Genomic DNA, 18152 nt, shown 5'->3' with positions numbered 1-18152 from the left:
CTAACCTTAAATTGGGTCCTGTGATTCAAAGGACGAAGGAGAAGAAGCGCTTGGATGCAGAGGATGTCGGACAGCTTTAGTTCTGGTATAATTAGCTTGCCAACTTGCTTAAAGATGTCCCCGCTCGCCTCGTGTATAATTTTAATAAATGCGGCTTTCAACCAGGCAGTGGAAAGCCTTAAAAAGTGCTCGGTATAAAGGGGAGAGTTTCTAATCTTCCTAAAGCCGAGCATGCAGAGAATATTACTGCGCTTAAGTGTATTGCTGCAGATGGCTGGATTATAACTCCGCTTTTTATCTTTAAAGGAAAGAAATTTATGGAGGCCTGGTATAATAAAGCAATTCCCAATTACTATACTACAGTCACTGATAAAGGCTATATAAACGATAAAATCACACTTAAATAGCTTTAAAAATTTCACGAGGAGACCAAAGATCGTACAAAAAAAGGAAAAAAACGCGTACTTATTTTTAACAGCTATACAGCTTATAAAACAGTTAAATTTCTTCAACTCTGCGAGACCTATAAGATCCTCCCCTTTTACTTCCGGCCTTATACAACTTATCTCTGCCAACCACTTGATAAAAAGCCCTTTCTTACATATAAAACGCATTTTCGCAGTGCGAATAACCTCATCGCGCAGTGGTGTGGAGTTCCGGGAGATAAAGCAGATTTTCTACGCGATATTATTGCTATACATAAGAAGACCTTTAATCCACGCCTTATTCGCAACTTCTTTAAAAAACGCGGTATCTTCCCTACAGATGGATCTTTAATTATTAAAGCTATTTAAAATGCTTTACCACCGCTACTAGAAATCTCTGCACCCGATCTTCGCGCGTATAGCGAGAATACGCCTCCTCCGAACCTATTATCTTTAAGCGTTGAAAATACGCCTCTAAAAAGCGCTCAGCAAGTCGAAAAGAATTAGAAGAAGCTATTTAAACTCTTAAATAGCGATACACCAATTAATCCTTGTGTTGAGCGCTATCTCGGGTGCTTATTTTATCAGCAAAAACTTCAATCCGAACAGCTTGCCGTTATAAATTTAACTCTTAAGCGAATTGAGGCCGCGCAAGCACCTCGAAAGCGCAAAAAGACTAAGCGAGAGGTTCAACGCCTCGGGGATAGTGGCATACTACGCGTAAAGGATGCGAATCGGTCTATCACGGACAGGAAGGCCAAAGATAATAAAAAGAATAGGAAAGCGGCGAATAAGGCGTATTTGAAGGCGTACGGTCACCCCCCACCAGCGCCCTATATAGAAAATAAAACTGCAGATTCAAATACAGTTTTGGCAGAGGAATCGGGCGATCAACTTTATTTTATTGATTCTACAGGTGTTTAGTGATAATAATGCGAATTGCTTCATTTTCTTCCTTTACGGTGAAAATTCCTTTACGCTGCCGACCACCCACCGGCGGAAGGCGGTGGGTGGTCGGAACCGCCACTGATAATTATTTTCACTAGTTAACCGGCCCTTCCGCGTACAGCCTCTATACGTACGGCTTCTACAGTTCCGCCCGAAAGTTTAAAATTTAATTCCCACTGAAATTATGGGTCGGGGCTTGAACCCTTCCGGGATCCCGAATCCCTCCAACGGTCAGCCTAAATTAGTTATGCATAAAACTGCAATAAGTATAACGTAATAAAGTTTCCACGGTAGGCACAACCTGCGGACCCTCGAATCTAAAGGACTTACCCACCAAGATCTGAAAGATAGACAGTCTATAATAGGAAGGTAGTTGTTGCTTGCTCAATGTGTGTTACAATACCACTTTTACGTGCTATACTTCTGTAAACAATGCGTTTATTACGGAAACTTATTTAGGACCGCAAAATGGAGATTAAAATTAGAACTATATACCTGAGTTTACAGCAAATTTAAGGTCCTATTTTACGGTGCTGACCTTCCCATTGACCTCAGTAATGCAATGCAGTTAGGGGTCACGAGGTAATATCTAAGTATATATAAATACTGTGCAGTAAGAGTTAGGCATGTCGTTGGCCTGAACCTCAGACTGTTTGTACAAGGATGTCAGCAGCGCTAGGAATACTCTGTGGCTATGAGCAGTAGCCGAGAGCGACGTGGAAGTCAACCGTTACAAAAATGGTTGTAAGAGGAACCTCTGCTGCAGGCTGCCAAATTCCGGAGATACAGTTATCAGTCTGTTTCTAACGGACAAACAGGACTTGGCAATGACATAATGCTCCAATGAGCTGTCCTGATCACTAATCTTCGAGTGGTGGACATGCTTAAAAAGGAGGGGGCAATGTAACCTTAATGCAACCAGAAACACTACAGGCGTTCGTTCGACCCCTGGTCCATGGAAACTGCTCGGAGACAGGGCGAGCCACTACAATAAAGTTCTGGGATTCCCATCTTTCTAGAACGCTCTGCCCTATCGAACGATTGGGCTTGCCTCGAGGTGGGTTACAAACACCAAAATGCTTGGTAGTGTCTGCATATGCTTAGCAATAAAAGTCTTGGCCGTCTCCACAACAGACTAGGCCGACTTGAAAGTTTGCTTTAATATTAAATGCCTTAGTAATCGACAGCGCAGGCCCGGTCCCGAGTAGAGTAACCATTCAGTCACCTATACCGAATCCCGTAGTGCCCCGTCGGATTGACTCAAGGTCTAAGTACGTGTTCCTACTCTGCTGGGCCCGTTGGCTGAGAAAATAACTCAGTGCGTCTCGAACTTTGTTTCTTCGAGGCCAGTAGTACAGCGAGTTCAATGGTGCGCAGTTAGAAACTTAGATGATAGCGACTGCGAAGCCGATAACTCTAGATACCTAGTATAAAGGATCGAAGGGCGTGGCCGCTAGTGTTGCGATTGCAATTTATTTAGAATGTAAGTTCGTTCTAGTTGGTTAACAATATTCAGTTCACAGATAGTTACAAGAAATCGCTTGCTCACTCAGATACCGCGTGTACAAATTTGGGCCTAGTTAATGGTTGAATAATCTCCTTGGTATCGCAGCTTCAACATCATGGCACTAGGATGCGGACCATGTACATAGTACTTTGTCGTCATCACGGAATCGAAGCTACCTAGCTTAGAAGCCGTGGCATCATGTAATAAAAGAGACATAATCAGAAGAATGATCATCATAATCATCAATTTAATAAAAGACGAGCTTGATGGGCTTAAAGTCATCATTTAATACCATTTTACAATTCGTATCCAGTGAGCTGCTCGACAACACGATTATTGTTAGTGAAGAAAACTTCCTCGACTCCGTTCGTTAATTTTCAGCGTGGTTGCATTTGTCTTAGACTGTATCTGGTTGCTGTGGGGTGTCAATGAGAAGTAGTATTGGTGGGTTCTTTAATCGGTCAACCTAAACCAATACCGCTAACCTATATAAAATGAAAAAGTACAGTTCTAGTGGTTACGCCATTAGTTCTTTATATTAGTTATTTGAATTAAGATAGATGGTGTTCCATGGGGGATCGAAGATAGAGTTTAACAGGGATCAGAAAATGAATGTTCAGGCAACGTTACATTCGGCCCCCTCTTTGTTATCTGGCACTTGGTGATCAGCTTCCCCCCAAATTGGGGGTTAGCTCTATTCCCACATGAACGGTACGGAGTACTCTACTTCCAGAGATTTCTATGAGGTATTAATCAAAATATATTCCCCACTTTCTTATATTCAGAATGACTTAATATTATCATATATATAAAATATATCTTTGGTTGTGCGCCACCTGCGTGCAATCAGCTTCTTTTGCGCGTGTGGGACTTGTAGTGTTCTAGATGTTGTAGCGACTGTAGGGTGGTTGTTATTATTAAGATAACTATATGTAACGAATAATGCTGTATATATAGATACACAGCTAACCCGACATGCTGTAGTGCGCGTCCGGACGACTGTAATATAACGCTTCACAATAGGAGCTCCAACACCCCTAGACATGAGAAGTTCGGCCACTGCCGAATTCTAACCTTAGAAAGAAGGGACTGCGAACATAAAGTTACAATACAGAATGTAGCTCAAAACTGCACTGTAGAAACGATAGATATTATTATCCTTGATACAACTCTTCCATTGTATACCGGCGTCTTGAAGAACTGGCTCGCTCGCTCCCTGCGTTCCTGCCGATCTCTGGTATAACCATGCCTTTCGCCCAACCACCATGGCAGAGGCATATCAAGAAGTTGAGAAGCGCATTAACAAGGCCTGCAATTCCATTAAAGGTCAAAAAAAGCTGAATTTTGCGTGTTTAGCCCGTGATTTTAACGTGCCAGTACGTCGACTACGGGCTCGCTATTATGGTTGTGAATCTCGTTTGACTCGTCATCAACCAATCAGACGACTTAGCAGGCCCGTCAGGAGAAGAAACAAGCTGATAAACAGGCCGAGCAAGAACTTTAAAACAAGGAGGAGCTCGCAAAAAAAGAGATCAGGTGAAATCTCGCCTCCAGATAATCCCGTTGATCTACTTTTTTGGTATGATACGGTCGGGGATCCTGTATAGTAGACCAACTAATTCAAAAAAACCGTTGAGACCGGAAGGGTGGTGGGGCGTAAGGGCACGGTTGACTCAACATCCCGTCGGAGCTCTTCGTAACATGGGACCGAGAGATACTACCTTTGTAAAGGTCTGGAGCTTCCGCATAAAAACTAATATGATCCAGTAAAACATTTCCTGCAGTTTCAAACCGTTTTGCAGTCTTTGGAGTGCTTCCAGAGCTCGGTTCTTTAAAGCAGTTGCCGGCCGGCTTTCTGGTAGTTCATTAAGAACAACACTAGGATTTAAGGAACTATCTTAGTACATCTAAAATAATTCTCAACGGCGCGTTTCTTAAAAGTCTTTTGTCTTATCTTTGAAAGAGATGACAGAATCTCTAATTTAATAAAATTTCAACCTCCTCTTTGTGTTGCTTCAGCAACGGCCTCACTGTCAGTGATTATACGGGTGGAAAACCACCTACATCGAGCGGTTCAAGTAGCTGGCTTGTATGAGGAGGTAGGGAGAAAGATATAGTATTATTTTTCTCACACAAAACTGCAAGAATTCAAAGCCTATATGTGAGTTAAAGCCATCGCAGATAAGTAGTATATCTGCCCTTTTTAGGCTGGACAGTAGCCCGGTAGTATTGTTGAATCCATTGGTATGCAAACTCATAATTATGTAGCCTGTTTCAGAAATTGCAACCTGCTCGCTTTTTCTTTATAGGCCATCCAAGCGACCAGGTGGCAGTTTTTAGTTAAGATAAAAGGTAGACAAGTTAAACCAGTAGAGCTAATTGGCTCCACCACGTACAGTATTCCCGGTTGGTATTTGTACTAAAAAAAATATCTTGCATTTTAAACCTATCGCGAGTCACAATCCATTGATCATCTCCAATTCTTATCTGGAAACCAGTTTCATCAAAGTTCTGTAAATTTTTATTCACTTTTCCGTGTAGACATATCTCACGTATAAGGCATTCAAACCAATCAGATATAGCTTCACGGCTACTACTCAATATCTATAGCTTTCATCCGTTTCTAGAATACTGGGGAAGTTTAAGCAATTGTTTGAGCCAGTGTTCTCCAAATTTTAGTAGTAGTAAAGTTGAATCATCGTTGTGAACAGATTCCAGAATAGAATGTGCACAATTTTCAATCATACATGGGCAAATCGGTGCATTCATTTGGTCAAAGTACATCAATATCTAGAACGCGAAAGTAGTGAGCGGCGTAAAGATAGTCCGATGGGATACAATGTACTCCGTATGCGATCCGTTTATTTTACCAAAATATTACTTTATTCGGTAGTTACCGGACTTGCTGCTGTCGATTACTCAGACAGTCTTTGATACAATGTGGATCTATCAGTACCTACGGGAACACTAGAGATGGTAAGTCCTGATGTCGAACGTGGCGGCGATCGACAACACCTCTAAGTCAGAGCAGTTGCCTAGTCATGTGTTGAGACGGCCAAGTCTTTATCGATAAGCATCCATAGACGTTCGTATATATAGCCTTAGAACAGACGGGAAGCAGGCAGTCGGTAGGTAATGTTGGAGGACGGTTTGGCTCTAGTCAAGGTCTCATGATAGACCCGCACAGCGGAGGTCTAGTCATCTCACACTAACGATTCTATGGTAACCATTGAGTTGATCCTAGCGAGTTAAGGCAACAAGACGAGCCTTAGCTTTTCGTTATCGCCGCTGGTACGGTTGGGTGCATGGAAAGCGCGTCGGAAATTCAAACCACTCTACTGTCGGCAACGAGATAGGGCACGGAACAAGCGTAGTCACCGCATAGACAAGAGATAGGTAGACTTCCTTAGTTCATCGATTGTAGCGAGGCAAGTTGTTAGACCGGCATCTTGGCTATTCATCGGTGGTGTTGTTGGTTGCTTGTCAATTTTTTCACGGACAAGTCTGGATCGTGTCCAACCAACCCCAGACCACACTTTTCATCTCCTTTTGGGCAGATCTTGGTTTCCTCGAGCAACAGCACCGCCAAAAACTACTCGAGTACTCATCTCCAGCACCACGAAGAGTTGTCTGTCCATCACTGGGGGTATTCAGATAATCTAGCAAACTTTGCTCGTCCTGTCTAAGAGCAGGCCCCGTGACACCACGGCCCGAGCGAGTGGATGCCTGCAGTATTTCTGATTGCATTAGGGTTAAGTTTGCCTCCCCTCTTTTCAAGAGTACGTCCACCACTTGGGGGCGCTGGGTGGGAAGCTATACAGGACTTTCAGTGAGAAGGCCTAGATGCATTGCAAGCTCGGAAGCATCGGCTTTAATGTAAATCAATGATTAGGTGGTGGGCCCTGTACGATAGTCTTGCCATATTTTGAGCCTACGTAGTGAGACACCTCACCAAGGGAACACTTACGGGCTTGTTTGAGACCATATCTGACTCTATGGTGTGAGACCTGAGAAGGTTTTACCGGTAGTAACTTATTGAACCTTAATACAATTCAAATTTCTAGCTACTATAAGTCCCTTATCGGTAAAAGGCCAATGGTACCGTCTATAAAAAGCAGCACCCGAAGTTCTCAATTAATTGGCAAACGCTGCCACTAGTATACATTTATATTCATCGTTCTTGACACTGGACCGCTGGAGTGTGGTCGCTAAGAGTAAGAAATAGCTGTTTGAGAAAGCGGATGATTGTACAAGGCAGCAGCCATACACCGGATTTTACAGCAACGGTAAGCGCCTGAAGCTTCAATTTGCCGCTACTATATGTCACAGTATCTACAGCTGTTGATCACAAGTTTGACCACATTCATGGCGCTACCAATTGACATAAATGAATTTATTGAGGCCATAAGGAATTTTATAGACGAGTATGATCTAAACAAACTTGCTTTTCTGGCAGAGCGTTTGCAGCCATATAGGGTCGAGGATCGTGAAGGGCTCATTGCTGGCCATGGCAAAGTTCTGGTTCTTGAAGGTGAGAAGCAAGAGTCATAGTATGATCACATCCTTAACCTACGGTGTGATGTACGCAGGACTCGAACACCAAGTTCCACCGGACTCAACGAAAGCTATCTTGTATTCAGGATGTCAGAACCACGCGGACCCAATTTCCGGTACAGCAGTTTCAAGCGAAAAAGACCGAGCTCCCGTTGTGACATTCTCACCGACAAGTCCGATTGACTTACCTACTGCTGATTTAGAGTGCTGTGATTCACAATTAGGGAGTTCCAGCATGTCCACAAATGATAGCATATACACAAATTTTGATGAAAGAATCTGGGTATGTATTGCACGCTAGACTTGGGCGTGAAATCTAACCATTATATCTCAGGCTGACATTGATGTGAGCGATTTGAGAGAAAATCAAACATTTGCTGGACTTTCCATCCCGACCTTCTTGGAGTGTACGTACTCAGTTCTCATTATTTATCCATAAAAAATACTGATCCCACAAGCTTTCTCCCTGCCTGTCAATTTACCTCCCAGTTCGATGATTTCCAATTCAGAAATCTTTCCATTGGTCGACATGGCTGAAACTGGAGCTGACAGGGTGGCTGAGTCTGGGTTTATTGACGGTAGTGCGGGTAAAATAATTGACATATTACCTTCTATGGAGTTGTCTCGCGAAGTATGCACAAATGCTGCTGAACTGAGTTGGACTCCTAAAACTGTAGACAGGCTTGCTACCTCAAGCACAACAGTGGACTTACAAACAGCAAGCTTGCCGTCCCTAACGTCGCCTAGGACACAATTACACACCCCACCGGAAACATCCTGCAGCGGTGACTCGTCCACTAATTGCAGTCGAAAGCATAGAGGACTTAGCGGGCGAGCGATGACGGACACTGGACATCTACAGGAGCCTCTGGCGATAGGTGACTGTATCCGGGAAGACTATATGAATTTATTGGAATCCAATTTACCGCTATGGAAGAGGTATGGTCTATGGCACGAAACACCTATCACATACACTGGGGGAGCCTGCGTTGATAACAAGCGGCTGGAAAATATCTACTCTTGCATCTGTCAACTCGAGACGCGAATGTGCAATGATCCAATCAAGGAGCGTATGGCATTGTTTCTTCTATATCTAGGATACGAGGATATGTTCCAGACATGGAAAGTAACAAACTACTGCACACGGAAGGACCCAGCCAGTATTGGACGAGGTGAAGCAAGTCGAATCATCGACCAAATTCTCAAGAAAAGCCATCCTGGGTGGGATCGTTGTGACTCGAAGAAAAGATCGGAATTGCGGGCAAACTTTCACAACAGAAAAAGATATGGCAAGAGATGGGCAACCCTAGTATCAGGTCTAGGGGCTGCTATATTGGTTATCTGCTCACGTAAACTTATCTCAATGGTGTAAGCAACCCCATACCTATTCACAAGCAGAATCTGACTATTAGCTGAAGGCAGAATACCAGCATCTCTATCCAGCAGCTTGAGGGTTTCTGCTGTCGTGTTCACACAAATATACACTGTATCATTCCTATCCTGGAGCTAACAAACCCAATGGTGGAGTGTCTTCTTCAGGATGACGGATACGACAAATACGATACGGAGTTTATCCTGGAGCACTTAAAACGTCTCAATTTGAAAAGCTCACTCAACGCAGAATGGATCGCTGACTTGGATGAGAACACCCTCGCTCCTAATGGATTGAACTGAATGGTAGATTCCTGAATATAAATATACCTAGCTAGAAAATGAATGAAGGGATTAGCCAGTGCGGAGGAGCGGAACTCCTCTGATGGCAGCAGGGTGAGATCCAATGTTGAACATATAAAGGAACACGATATTTAAATCTCTCTTGTCTATTTCTAAATAACTGGCTACCCCTGAAAGTGCCATAAATAATGAGCCACATCACCTCTCTAGGGATTGATGTTCAGTTTCAAGATAGAAGTGGCAAGTTAGCAGTATTGAACTTTTTTCTGTTAAATAGATAAGTTTAATCCATGGATTGGGCGGCAATAAACAGTGGATTTTTATATACTTCGAAGGAGTCATAATTCTTACCGGGCCAAGGCTCATTCTTGTAAATGCCGTGGTCGCCAATCGTTCTACAGACTTTTACTCAGATGAGATAAGGATTCTCAAACGGTTTCTCCTGCAACCGGCCGCCATTATTGCCTGGTATCCCGTAGTCCAAGTAGATTACACCAAATCCTCAAGGTAATCCAGCAGAAGCTGAAAACGCGTACTCCACTAGACAGAGGAAGCCACTGATCTAAACAAAGTTCTCCCAAGGAAGTGAAACGACGCGAGATACATATCCGGGGACTGATTTGGCGCAAAATATTCATGGTCTTTAAACGGACCACACAAATTTACGATTGTCCTTACAGCTGCAAAGCTTATCTGCCCACAGCATTAATTCACTCAGGCTTATCGAAGCAATATTTTTATTTCCTAGTCTCTGCGTACGCTACATATGTATCTACAGAAACACTCCACATTAAAAAATAGATGGAGAAAAAGAAGCCACCAAAGAGAAAAAAGAAAATAGATCATAATGAACTTCCTCTCTCTTCGTATCACAAACCGTTCTCAGTCCTGGATCCAACCCCGCAAACCCCAAAGTCTACGCGTTACCCGTCCCGCTCACCGACGCGATTGTCAACACGTCAACAACGGCGCCAGAAAACTTTATCTGGACCGATTCAGAAATCGCTTCTACACTAGCCAGAGCATGGACGTACCAAAATTGGCCTCTTGCAAAAACCACGCCCAACCAGCTGGCGAGATTCGGTTTCTACCATACACCAGACGAATCAAGCCACGATAAAGTGTGTTGTGTTGCCAGCAGAATAGAAGATTCTGCATAGACAGATACCTGATATTCCACCGAAAAGCTATTTTCATTTCACTAGCTGTGTATGGGCAGACCTCCTTGAGGAAACAGATGCATTTGTGGACTCGTGTCCCACCAACCAAAAACCCAGGCAGAACCTTTACCAACACCAGCCGTCGCGGTTGAACCAAGTCAAAGGCCACACAAGCAGTCCAACCACCTAGTCCACCTACGTCGTCAACCTCTCCGAAGACACCGCCTGCTAAAACTCGCCGTAATCCAGCCAGCTCAACGTCAGCCCTCACAATAGATGACCAGCAAAAACGATTTCGCAATAGACCGTCACCATTCAAGTCTACTTATTTTGACTATCAGCGACCAAGGTTAGCCAAAACAGAAGATGGATACGGACTTATGAGAGATACTGTATAGGACGTAACTGTCAGTCGACGGGTTCAAGAAGTATTTTCTCAATGCGGGCTTCTCAGTTTTTCTGCCATCAACAAGCAAATCAATATAATAACTAATTACGAGGAATTTCAACATAGTTTTCACCAGCCCCTTGCCTAGTGTTTCGAAAAAAAAAAAAGAAAGAAAAAAACAGTAAGTCAATAAACACATTCATATCTGTGCATAAAAAGTGCAGGGGGTACGGACAATGTATCAGAAAATTATCCGCACTGCTGTGGAGCAGCGATCAAAGCGACCAAGGCTAATCAATAAGTTTCCTCCTCTGAAACTAGCTAATTACTATTCTCGGATTCTCGGCTGGCCAGGCCGTCTCTTCCTCTGCCCCTTAAGTTAACTGGGGCATACTAAATACAGTGGAGTTCCCTATTTAGGTGATTCGTTGATTATTCTCAACAAAATATAGTACTGGAAAGTTGGGCTGTTACTAATAGACATGCCCAGAACTAATTTACAGTCACTGCAGCACAAGCTTAACGATACAGGACCCCAATATATTGGTTGAACGTCCGTGAGCCGGACAAAAATCCGCCATGGACGCACGTTGCTGCGGATCTGCCACCAGTGCGACAGGAGTAGACGTACTGGTCTTATCAGCTCCTTTATGACGTTTCTGAACTGCCTCTCTCTATATTTAAAATGGCACCCCAAATTCGGGCGCCGTGCATTGCCTCATCAATTAAAATGCTTCTTGAGGATGATATTTGGTGGTGTTAGGAGTGACCATGATGAGCTCTCATACTTGTTCCTGCATGCCAGTCAATTTTGAGGGCTCCCAGAGGTTAGCAGCCTGTGAATTCCACGTTCCACCGCACACTCTCTCCTCATATTGGGGATACAGGAGCGAGATGGGTGTCTTTTGTACATCTCACTGGTAGATACCTCCACGGGAGATGGCCTCTATAGATAGAGAGCCATGCGACCTATAGCATGCATGTTAAATACCTCAATCAACGGACGCAGACAACCCAAGCTGACTGCAGGAGAACCGTCTGAAGAATTCAACCGGGTTCTATCCCGCAAGACTACCGTGTGCCTGGGGGACTTCCCGGGGCACCTCGCCCGGCCAGGATCAGGATTAAGCCCAGTTGCACTCAAGTGCGAGCCCGAATGATCCTGGCTTTCGAACGAGGCCTGCACGAACAGTGTGAAGAGGATCCGGCCAGCTGAAGCGCTTAGCATGGTAGACTAGGTTATTATTTTTCGGCCTTGTAAGAGCTTAAGAAAAGACAAAAGAGTACAAAATGGTCAAGTACATGCAACTGCAGTATGACTTCTCCCATTTAGATTGTGGCAATTTCGGGGATATACAGGAAGATGACGAGAGACGGGATGAAGATGACCCTCTACCACCAAGAAAGGACGGAACTGGATCAACAGTCAATGACACAACCGTGGCACTCCGAAGGAATCCTGGCTTACGACGGAAGCCTTGTCCTTCCCCTTCACTTCTCTTAGGTCATCTCATCACCGCCGGATCCCCAGGCGAAGTGCTTGGCTTGCTGACCCGAAAACTCGGCACTATAGCAGATCGTCGCCTTCCCTTCTTTTCCACGGGCCGTTCCGTATGGAGGAACTGAGGAGCGGTGGAGATCTTGGGTTCTCCGCCTAAGGGCTGGGGAGAACCTTATGGAACTTAGAAGTTGCAGTCGTATTGGACAAGACGGTCTGTTTTCTTCCGTTATTTCCTGTGAATTTTGGTCGTTGAATTGAGGGAAGCCGCCGAGATAGAAGAGGGTTGTAGTGGCGGCTCAGGCACAGCCATGGTCAATACTACTCAGTGACATAAGGCAGGATTTTAAAATTAGTTTATTTATTTTGTTTAGGTTTGCCTACTTTTCGCTTTCATTTTCCATTCGCTTTTTTTTTTTTTAATATATTAAAAAAAAAGAAAAAAAAAGAAAAATTAATAATAACTCTTTGTGCCAAAATATGATTTGGTCCAGCGGTGCTTTCTGCATCGCTGGTTGGACTTCGTGGATGACTAGTATCTCAGTTACATCAAATCCTACTAGTAGTTCTCATTCTGTTGTTTCACCAGGTTGAGATATTATTTCTCATCGTGGATGGTATTATTAAGAAACACGCGGTAGTTATATGATTGGATAGAAAAATTTGCTTTAGCCAAATCTAATTTACTTCCCTAGTTAAAGCTGATCGGATTTTGCTCATGTGAATCTGATTCTGCAAGTTACTGTACAGACTTGACTCTCTATCCAGTTCAACCGCGGGACCCTGAGATCATATGAGTTGGGTTATTGACGGAGTAATTGTATGCGTCTAGATTCTCCTCCCCATGCGTTTGTCCACTAATAAAACGACAACAATAAAATTACTAATTATTCCCAAGAACGGAGAGAGAATGATCAGCTAGTAGGGTACGCGACCGGCCTCCCAGGTTGATCCGGAGGGAATTCCCCCCTATCAAGTATCTATACGAAGTGGTATATAAAAGAGTGTGTTCCCTCTTTGCCTTTGGACCTCAGAAGGAAAATCTCCCAGACAAACACATTCTCAAGGGATTCAGAAACAAGTGATACTGCATCTTCCTTCCTTCCTTCCTTTCTTCTTTTTTTTGTGTTTTACTCCGTCTTAAAATGAAGCTCGAAGAACTCTCCACCCGTAACCCCGGTATGGCGGCCACCATCAGCGCTGAAAAAGACGGCTCCCATGAAGCCAATGGCATGAGGGAGGAGCCCACCACGTTGTTGTATATGTTGGCTGGGGCCTCCAAACTGCGTCGTCAACTCCACGAATCCAATGAGCTGATCGTGTGTCCCGGAGTATATGACGGGCTATCCGCGCGAGTGGCCATGGAGGTTGGCTTTAAGGCTCTTTACATGGTATCTATCTACCCATTTATTCTCCCCTTGTCCCGAATCAACATGGATATCTAAGGAGGAGCATCAGACAGGAGCCGGAACAACCGCCTCGCGACTGGGCATGGCCGATTTGGGTCTGGCTCAGTTGTATGACATGCGAACCAACGCGGAAATGATTGCGAATTTAGATCCGTACGGACCGCCTCTTATTGCTGACATGGATACGGGATATGGAGGTACGTATACATACGCAAATCCCACTTAAGAGGAGGCAGACTCGCTAACGGGCCAGGCCCGTTGATGGTGTCCAAATCCGTGCAACAGTACATCCAGGCCGGGGTTGCTGGATTCCACATCGAAGATCAAATCCAGAACAAGCGATGCGGTCATCTGGCCGGCAAGAAGGTGGTTGCTATGGAGGAGTACGTGACGCGGATCCGAGTCGCGAAGCAGACCAAGGACCGACTGCACTCGGACATCGTGCTGATTGCGCGCACCGACGCGCTGCAGCAACATGGGTACAATGAATGCATCAAGCGTCTGCAGGCGGCACGGGATCTCGGTGCCGACGTCGGTCTGCTAGAGGGTTTCACCTCCAAGGAGCAGGCGCAACAGGCGGTGCAAGATCTGGCCCCGTGGCCGTTGTTGCTGAACATGGTAGAGAATGGCGCAGGGCCGGTGATTACCGTCAAGGAAGCCCAGGAGATGGGTTTCCGGATCATGATATTCTCGTTTGCTTCCTTGGCTCCTGCGTATCTGGGAATCAAAGGTGCGTTGGAGAGACTCAAGAATGATGGCATCACGGGTATTCCGGATGGGTTGAGCCCCAAGAGACTGTTTGAAGTCTGCGGGCTGATGGACTCAGTGCGGATCGATACAGATGCTGGGGGAAGTGGGTTTGCCAACGGGGTGTAATTTACTATCGTTGCTTGTATTTACTCACTCAGCCGTCCAATGATTCAAAGACATGAATTTAGATTAAACTGGGTAGTAGAACATAGCTGGCATTACTTGTACCCACTAATCCCCTGTCAATTCTCGGTCCATCTGACCCTGCTCCCTCAAATCCACAGACCTTCTCCAGTTCAACCACCAGCCTCCCATGCTCGACGTCTTTGCACAATCTCGGCAACAGACTCAGCTGTACCGATACCAAGTGCTCTCTCGCAACACTCCTTCTCTCACCCAGGTTGAACTCTTGTCCCGTCACATGTGCACGAAATAGTAGACATTTCCTGTCGCACTACTTTCCACTTGAATTCGGCGAATTGCCTCATGATTTGGGTTGACCATGTCATCTTATCTTCCGGCGGGCTGCGTGCATCAAATGCAATCTGCAGCGCTAGCCAAACGCAGCCCAAACCTTGTGTGCCAATGTGCATGTGTTGGAATATCATGCTGCTAGAGATGCGCCAGTAACGGGCGACGTGGGGCAGGCCTATTCGTTGACACCCCTCGTTGTTACACTGGATCATAAAAACCCTGCTGAAAGAGCCCTACGTGTCTTGCGAATTGATATGAAGCTCACTCATTGGCGCTTGCACTCTGACGAGGCATCCTGGACAGTTATACCAACTAGTCCACAGGTACATCAGCACTCAAGTACGGCAAAGTTGGGGGTTGTCAGTCATTCATTTGCCCAATCAGACCGAATCTATCGCAAGTATTTTTCTTAGTATTATATTCTGTGTTTGGGTGCACTCGTTTGATATAGATATCGGAAATGAATAGGAATAGTATGAATATTTCATGAACGACCGAGGGGCGGAGTATGAGACTTCCATGAGACGCGTGTTGGCTTTATCTGTATCGAAGGGTCGAGTGTGGTAGAGACAACGTTATCAGAATCCTATTTATATTTTGGATGTATGGTCAATGAAGAGTTCAATAGCCATCTGAGACCAAGAGGCAATATACCCCCCAGCTTTTGCCAGACTGGTTGAAGATGCGCTCCAGCCAGTGTAAACCCACGGCTTCGCGGCTCCACCCCTTCTGAGTTCGAGAAGAAGGCAAGGTCGATTGAATGATTAAAAAACCTCTACTCAGATATCTTGCAGGTCGTTTGAATTGCATTTATGGATTAATGCAAGCGGTAGGTACGACCCATCCGGGCAAATTGAAGCTACTTATTAGAATGATGAACTCAAAAGATTCCCACCCTGACTTTCGCCAACCAACCATCCACTTTCCTGCGCTTCAGTAGACACGATCCGCTTGGTTAAGTGAGAGAGCGCAAGCAGAAACCCTTTCTCATCATAGTTATAAATATTTGAGAGATCGATATTGTAGCTTTAGGTCTCTTCTCATACTTGTCAAAACCCTGGATAGACGGAGATCTTTTCATGCATAGCAGCGGAACGCCATAGAAAACCTCTTTAAAAAAACGCATCTTACTAAATGAAAGATGTATTGGAAATACGTCGAATTATCCGTAATTTTTCACTGGCAAAATATGGTGCTTAGATATATAGGCTGGAGCAACATAAATGATGGCACTAGAGGAATCGGGACACCCAATTCACACCCAGCATGATATTTGTCATCGCAGCAATATTTTCCAACATCTGCGGGATGGGCGGGACAGATACCTTGGTCAGTGAGCTTGTTTGCGTGCTCGATTAGAACTTTTCTTGAGCATCTGGGAGTTTTTATCACACTTTTGTATTAGCGTCCTGAATTGGGCCCGTCCGGCGACATGTCTCATGGGAAACATTCCGTTTTCTTGAAGAAGCAGAGTAATCTATGAATTTTTGCCAATTAATTCTTCTATGTATTGCTTTCGCAATTCGGGTGTTGTGATCCATTGGTACGTGAGTGGAATCGATTTTTTTTTTTTGGCGGGGAGGTGGATGGGGGGGATTCTCTCGATTTTAGTTTAGCTGAAAAGAAAGAAAATTCCATCATCATAATCAAATACTATTTCATATCCCCCACCTAGGCCAAAAAATCACCCACTTCGTCCTTCTTTGCTTATAACTCCGGTTCTTCTCCTCCCTGTTTCGTCCATCATTGCAAAGGTAAAAGCAGATTGGTTCAAAGACCCTGTTTGCCGCCTTCCCTACTTACTCTCATCCGGCTCGTCCGTAACCAAATTATATATTTAACGCCTGCCTATTCTCTATTTCTGTGCCTCTGTTTCTTCCTCTACCTCCATATATTTATAGACAGACTATGTTTCTTGCATATTCATTATGGATTTCGCAAACGTCATTACCTCAGGAGCCGATCCCTTCCATCGGGTCAAGCAACCTCTCTCTGCGCCTGTGAAACACATACCAAAGCTCCCTTCCATTTCCTCGCTTCTAGCAGGCGCGGATCGTGCTTCTGCGCATTCAGCAAGTATGAATTTCAATCTTCACAGAATTCAAATGTCACAATTGCATTTCTCCTAATGATATCATCTCTTCAGAACGCGAAAGGACTACCTCGCCGGTCGTTTCTTCTGTCTCTAGTCACGGCCCTGTCAAGAATGTATTCAGCGTTCCTTACGTCTCTTCTGTACTAAATGCCACCTCACACTCCTCTCCTACCGAACCCCCGACCTCTTCCGCAGTATATTGTCCTAGAACTAGGTCGCCAAATACCGTCTACCAGAATGTGGGAAGTGTGCTAGTGCAAGCAGCTTCTCTACCGCCATTCTCCACGCCGCACTTGATCACTCCCATTAATTGCGCCTGGCAGCATCATGAGTACGACCCCTATTCCAGTGATAAATCGTTCCAACAGAACAGTTATCGCTACACCTGTAGTATATGCTACAAGGTCTTTTCCCGCCCCTCTAGCATCCGTGTCCATTTCCACAGTCACACGGGCGAGAAACCATTCCGCTGCACTCATGCAGGATGCGGGAAATCTTTCAGCGTGAAGAGTAACATGAAGCGTCATGAACGGAGTTGCCATGCCGCCAGACCGGTTGCCACAGCTATGGTATAAATTAACATAAACCACTACCGAGCGGTCCGCACCAGCGAGCGGCCCAAGATTTGGCCGAGATTCATGAACTAGTTCAACCACTATCTCACTAAAATGAAGCATTTTATATCTAAAATAATTGCCTACTGGTGCAACTACTTCTAGTATGACTAACAATATGACGGGTTGCACATCGTAGCGGTGCGCGCTTTTTCCTGCTGGTTCCTTCTATTCCCTACTCTCTGCGGTTTCTTCTGCAAGATGCTGTGGTCTTGGGCCCCAGTAAGGACACTTCCAGAAGCAGTAGGTAATCTAGGAGCTGCACGCATTTTTTGCTTTCATTTACTATATGAAGCTTTTTCACTTCCTGGTCTAATAGGAGGATTTGATGCGTGGTATATTCGGCTGTTTTGTCTAGCTGATGGATATGTAGTCGGCGGGCTTTGGGATTTTCGATTAGCAAGCTGCTCAATATGCTCCATCTGTTTATGCACTTCAGCAGAACTGTTAGGTGTGGGTGCGTCACCTAACATTACAATGCGCTACTATATAAGGTGCCCAGGAATATCTGATCCCAATGGGGATCAGATATAGTGGTCTTTTGGTCTAGTGGAATAGTTAAGATCCTGAGCTTGGCTATAACAAGTAGTTAAAGAGTCTTGCAATCCATATCCCATCTGAGGGACCATGAATAGTAGATGGTGGAGGTTTATGCT

General features: G+C 44.8%; 4 protein-coding genes across 4 annotated transcripts; all 4 read left to right on the top strand.

Annotated features, from left to right (window-relative positions):
• Positions 1-4145: 4145 nt before the first annotated feature.
• Positions 4146-4384, top strand: ATNIH1004_010698 (uncharacterized protein; the record flags this gene model as incomplete). The annotated part of the gene is made up of 2 exons (XM_033575266.1): positions 4146-4256; positions 4334-4384. The coding sequence occupies 2 exons, from the start codon at positions 4146-4148 to the stop codon at positions 4382-4384; spliced, it is 162 nt and encodes a 53-aa protein (XP_033421121.1).
• A 2861-nt stretch (positions 4385-7245) lies between these two features.
• Positions 7246-9108, top strand: ATNIH1004_010697 (uncharacterized protein; the record flags this gene model as incomplete). The annotated part of the gene is made up of 5 exons (XM_033575265.1): positions 7246-7411; positions 7470-7717; positions 7769-7841; positions 7893-8802; positions 8853-9108. The coding sequence occupies 5 exons, from the start codon at positions 7246-7248 to the stop codon at positions 9106-9108; spliced, it is 1653 nt and encodes a 550-aa protein (XP_033421120.1).
• A 4191-nt stretch (positions 9109-13299) lies between these two features.
• ATNIH1004_010696 (isocitrate lyase/PEP mutase family protein) lies at positions 13300-14749 on the top strand (the record flags this gene model as incomplete). The annotated part of the gene is made up of 4 exons (XM_033575264.1): positions 13300-13545; positions 13601-13760; positions 13817-14416; positions 14598-14749. 4 exons carry the CDS (start codon positions 13300-13302, stop codon positions 14747-14749), a joined length of 1158 nt encoding a protein of 385 aa, XP_033421119.1.
• A 1966-nt stretch (positions 14750-16715) lies between these two features.
• ATNIH1004_010695 (uncharacterized protein) lies at positions 16716-17457 on the top strand (the record flags this gene model as incomplete). The annotated part of the gene is made up of 2 exons (XM_033575263.1): positions 16716-16863; positions 16934-17457. The coding sequence occupies 2 exons, from the start codon at positions 16716-16718 to the stop codon at positions 17455-17457; spliced, it is 672 nt and encodes a 223-aa protein (XP_033421118.1).
• Between the last annotated feature and the right edge of the window lie 695 nt (positions 17458-18152).

Source organism: Aspergillus tanneri, assembly GCF_003426965.1.
Source record: "Aspergillus tanneri strain NIH1004 chromosome Unknown AapTan_8_pilon_pilon_pilon, whole genome shotgun sequence".
NCBI classification, from domain to species: domain Eukaryota; kingdom Fungi; phylum Ascomycota; class Eurotiomycetes; order Eurotiales; family Aspergillaceae; genus Aspergillus; species Aspergillus tanneri.
Note: the sequence above shows the minus strand (reverse complement) of the source record. Positions and strands in the feature narration are given on the sequence as shown.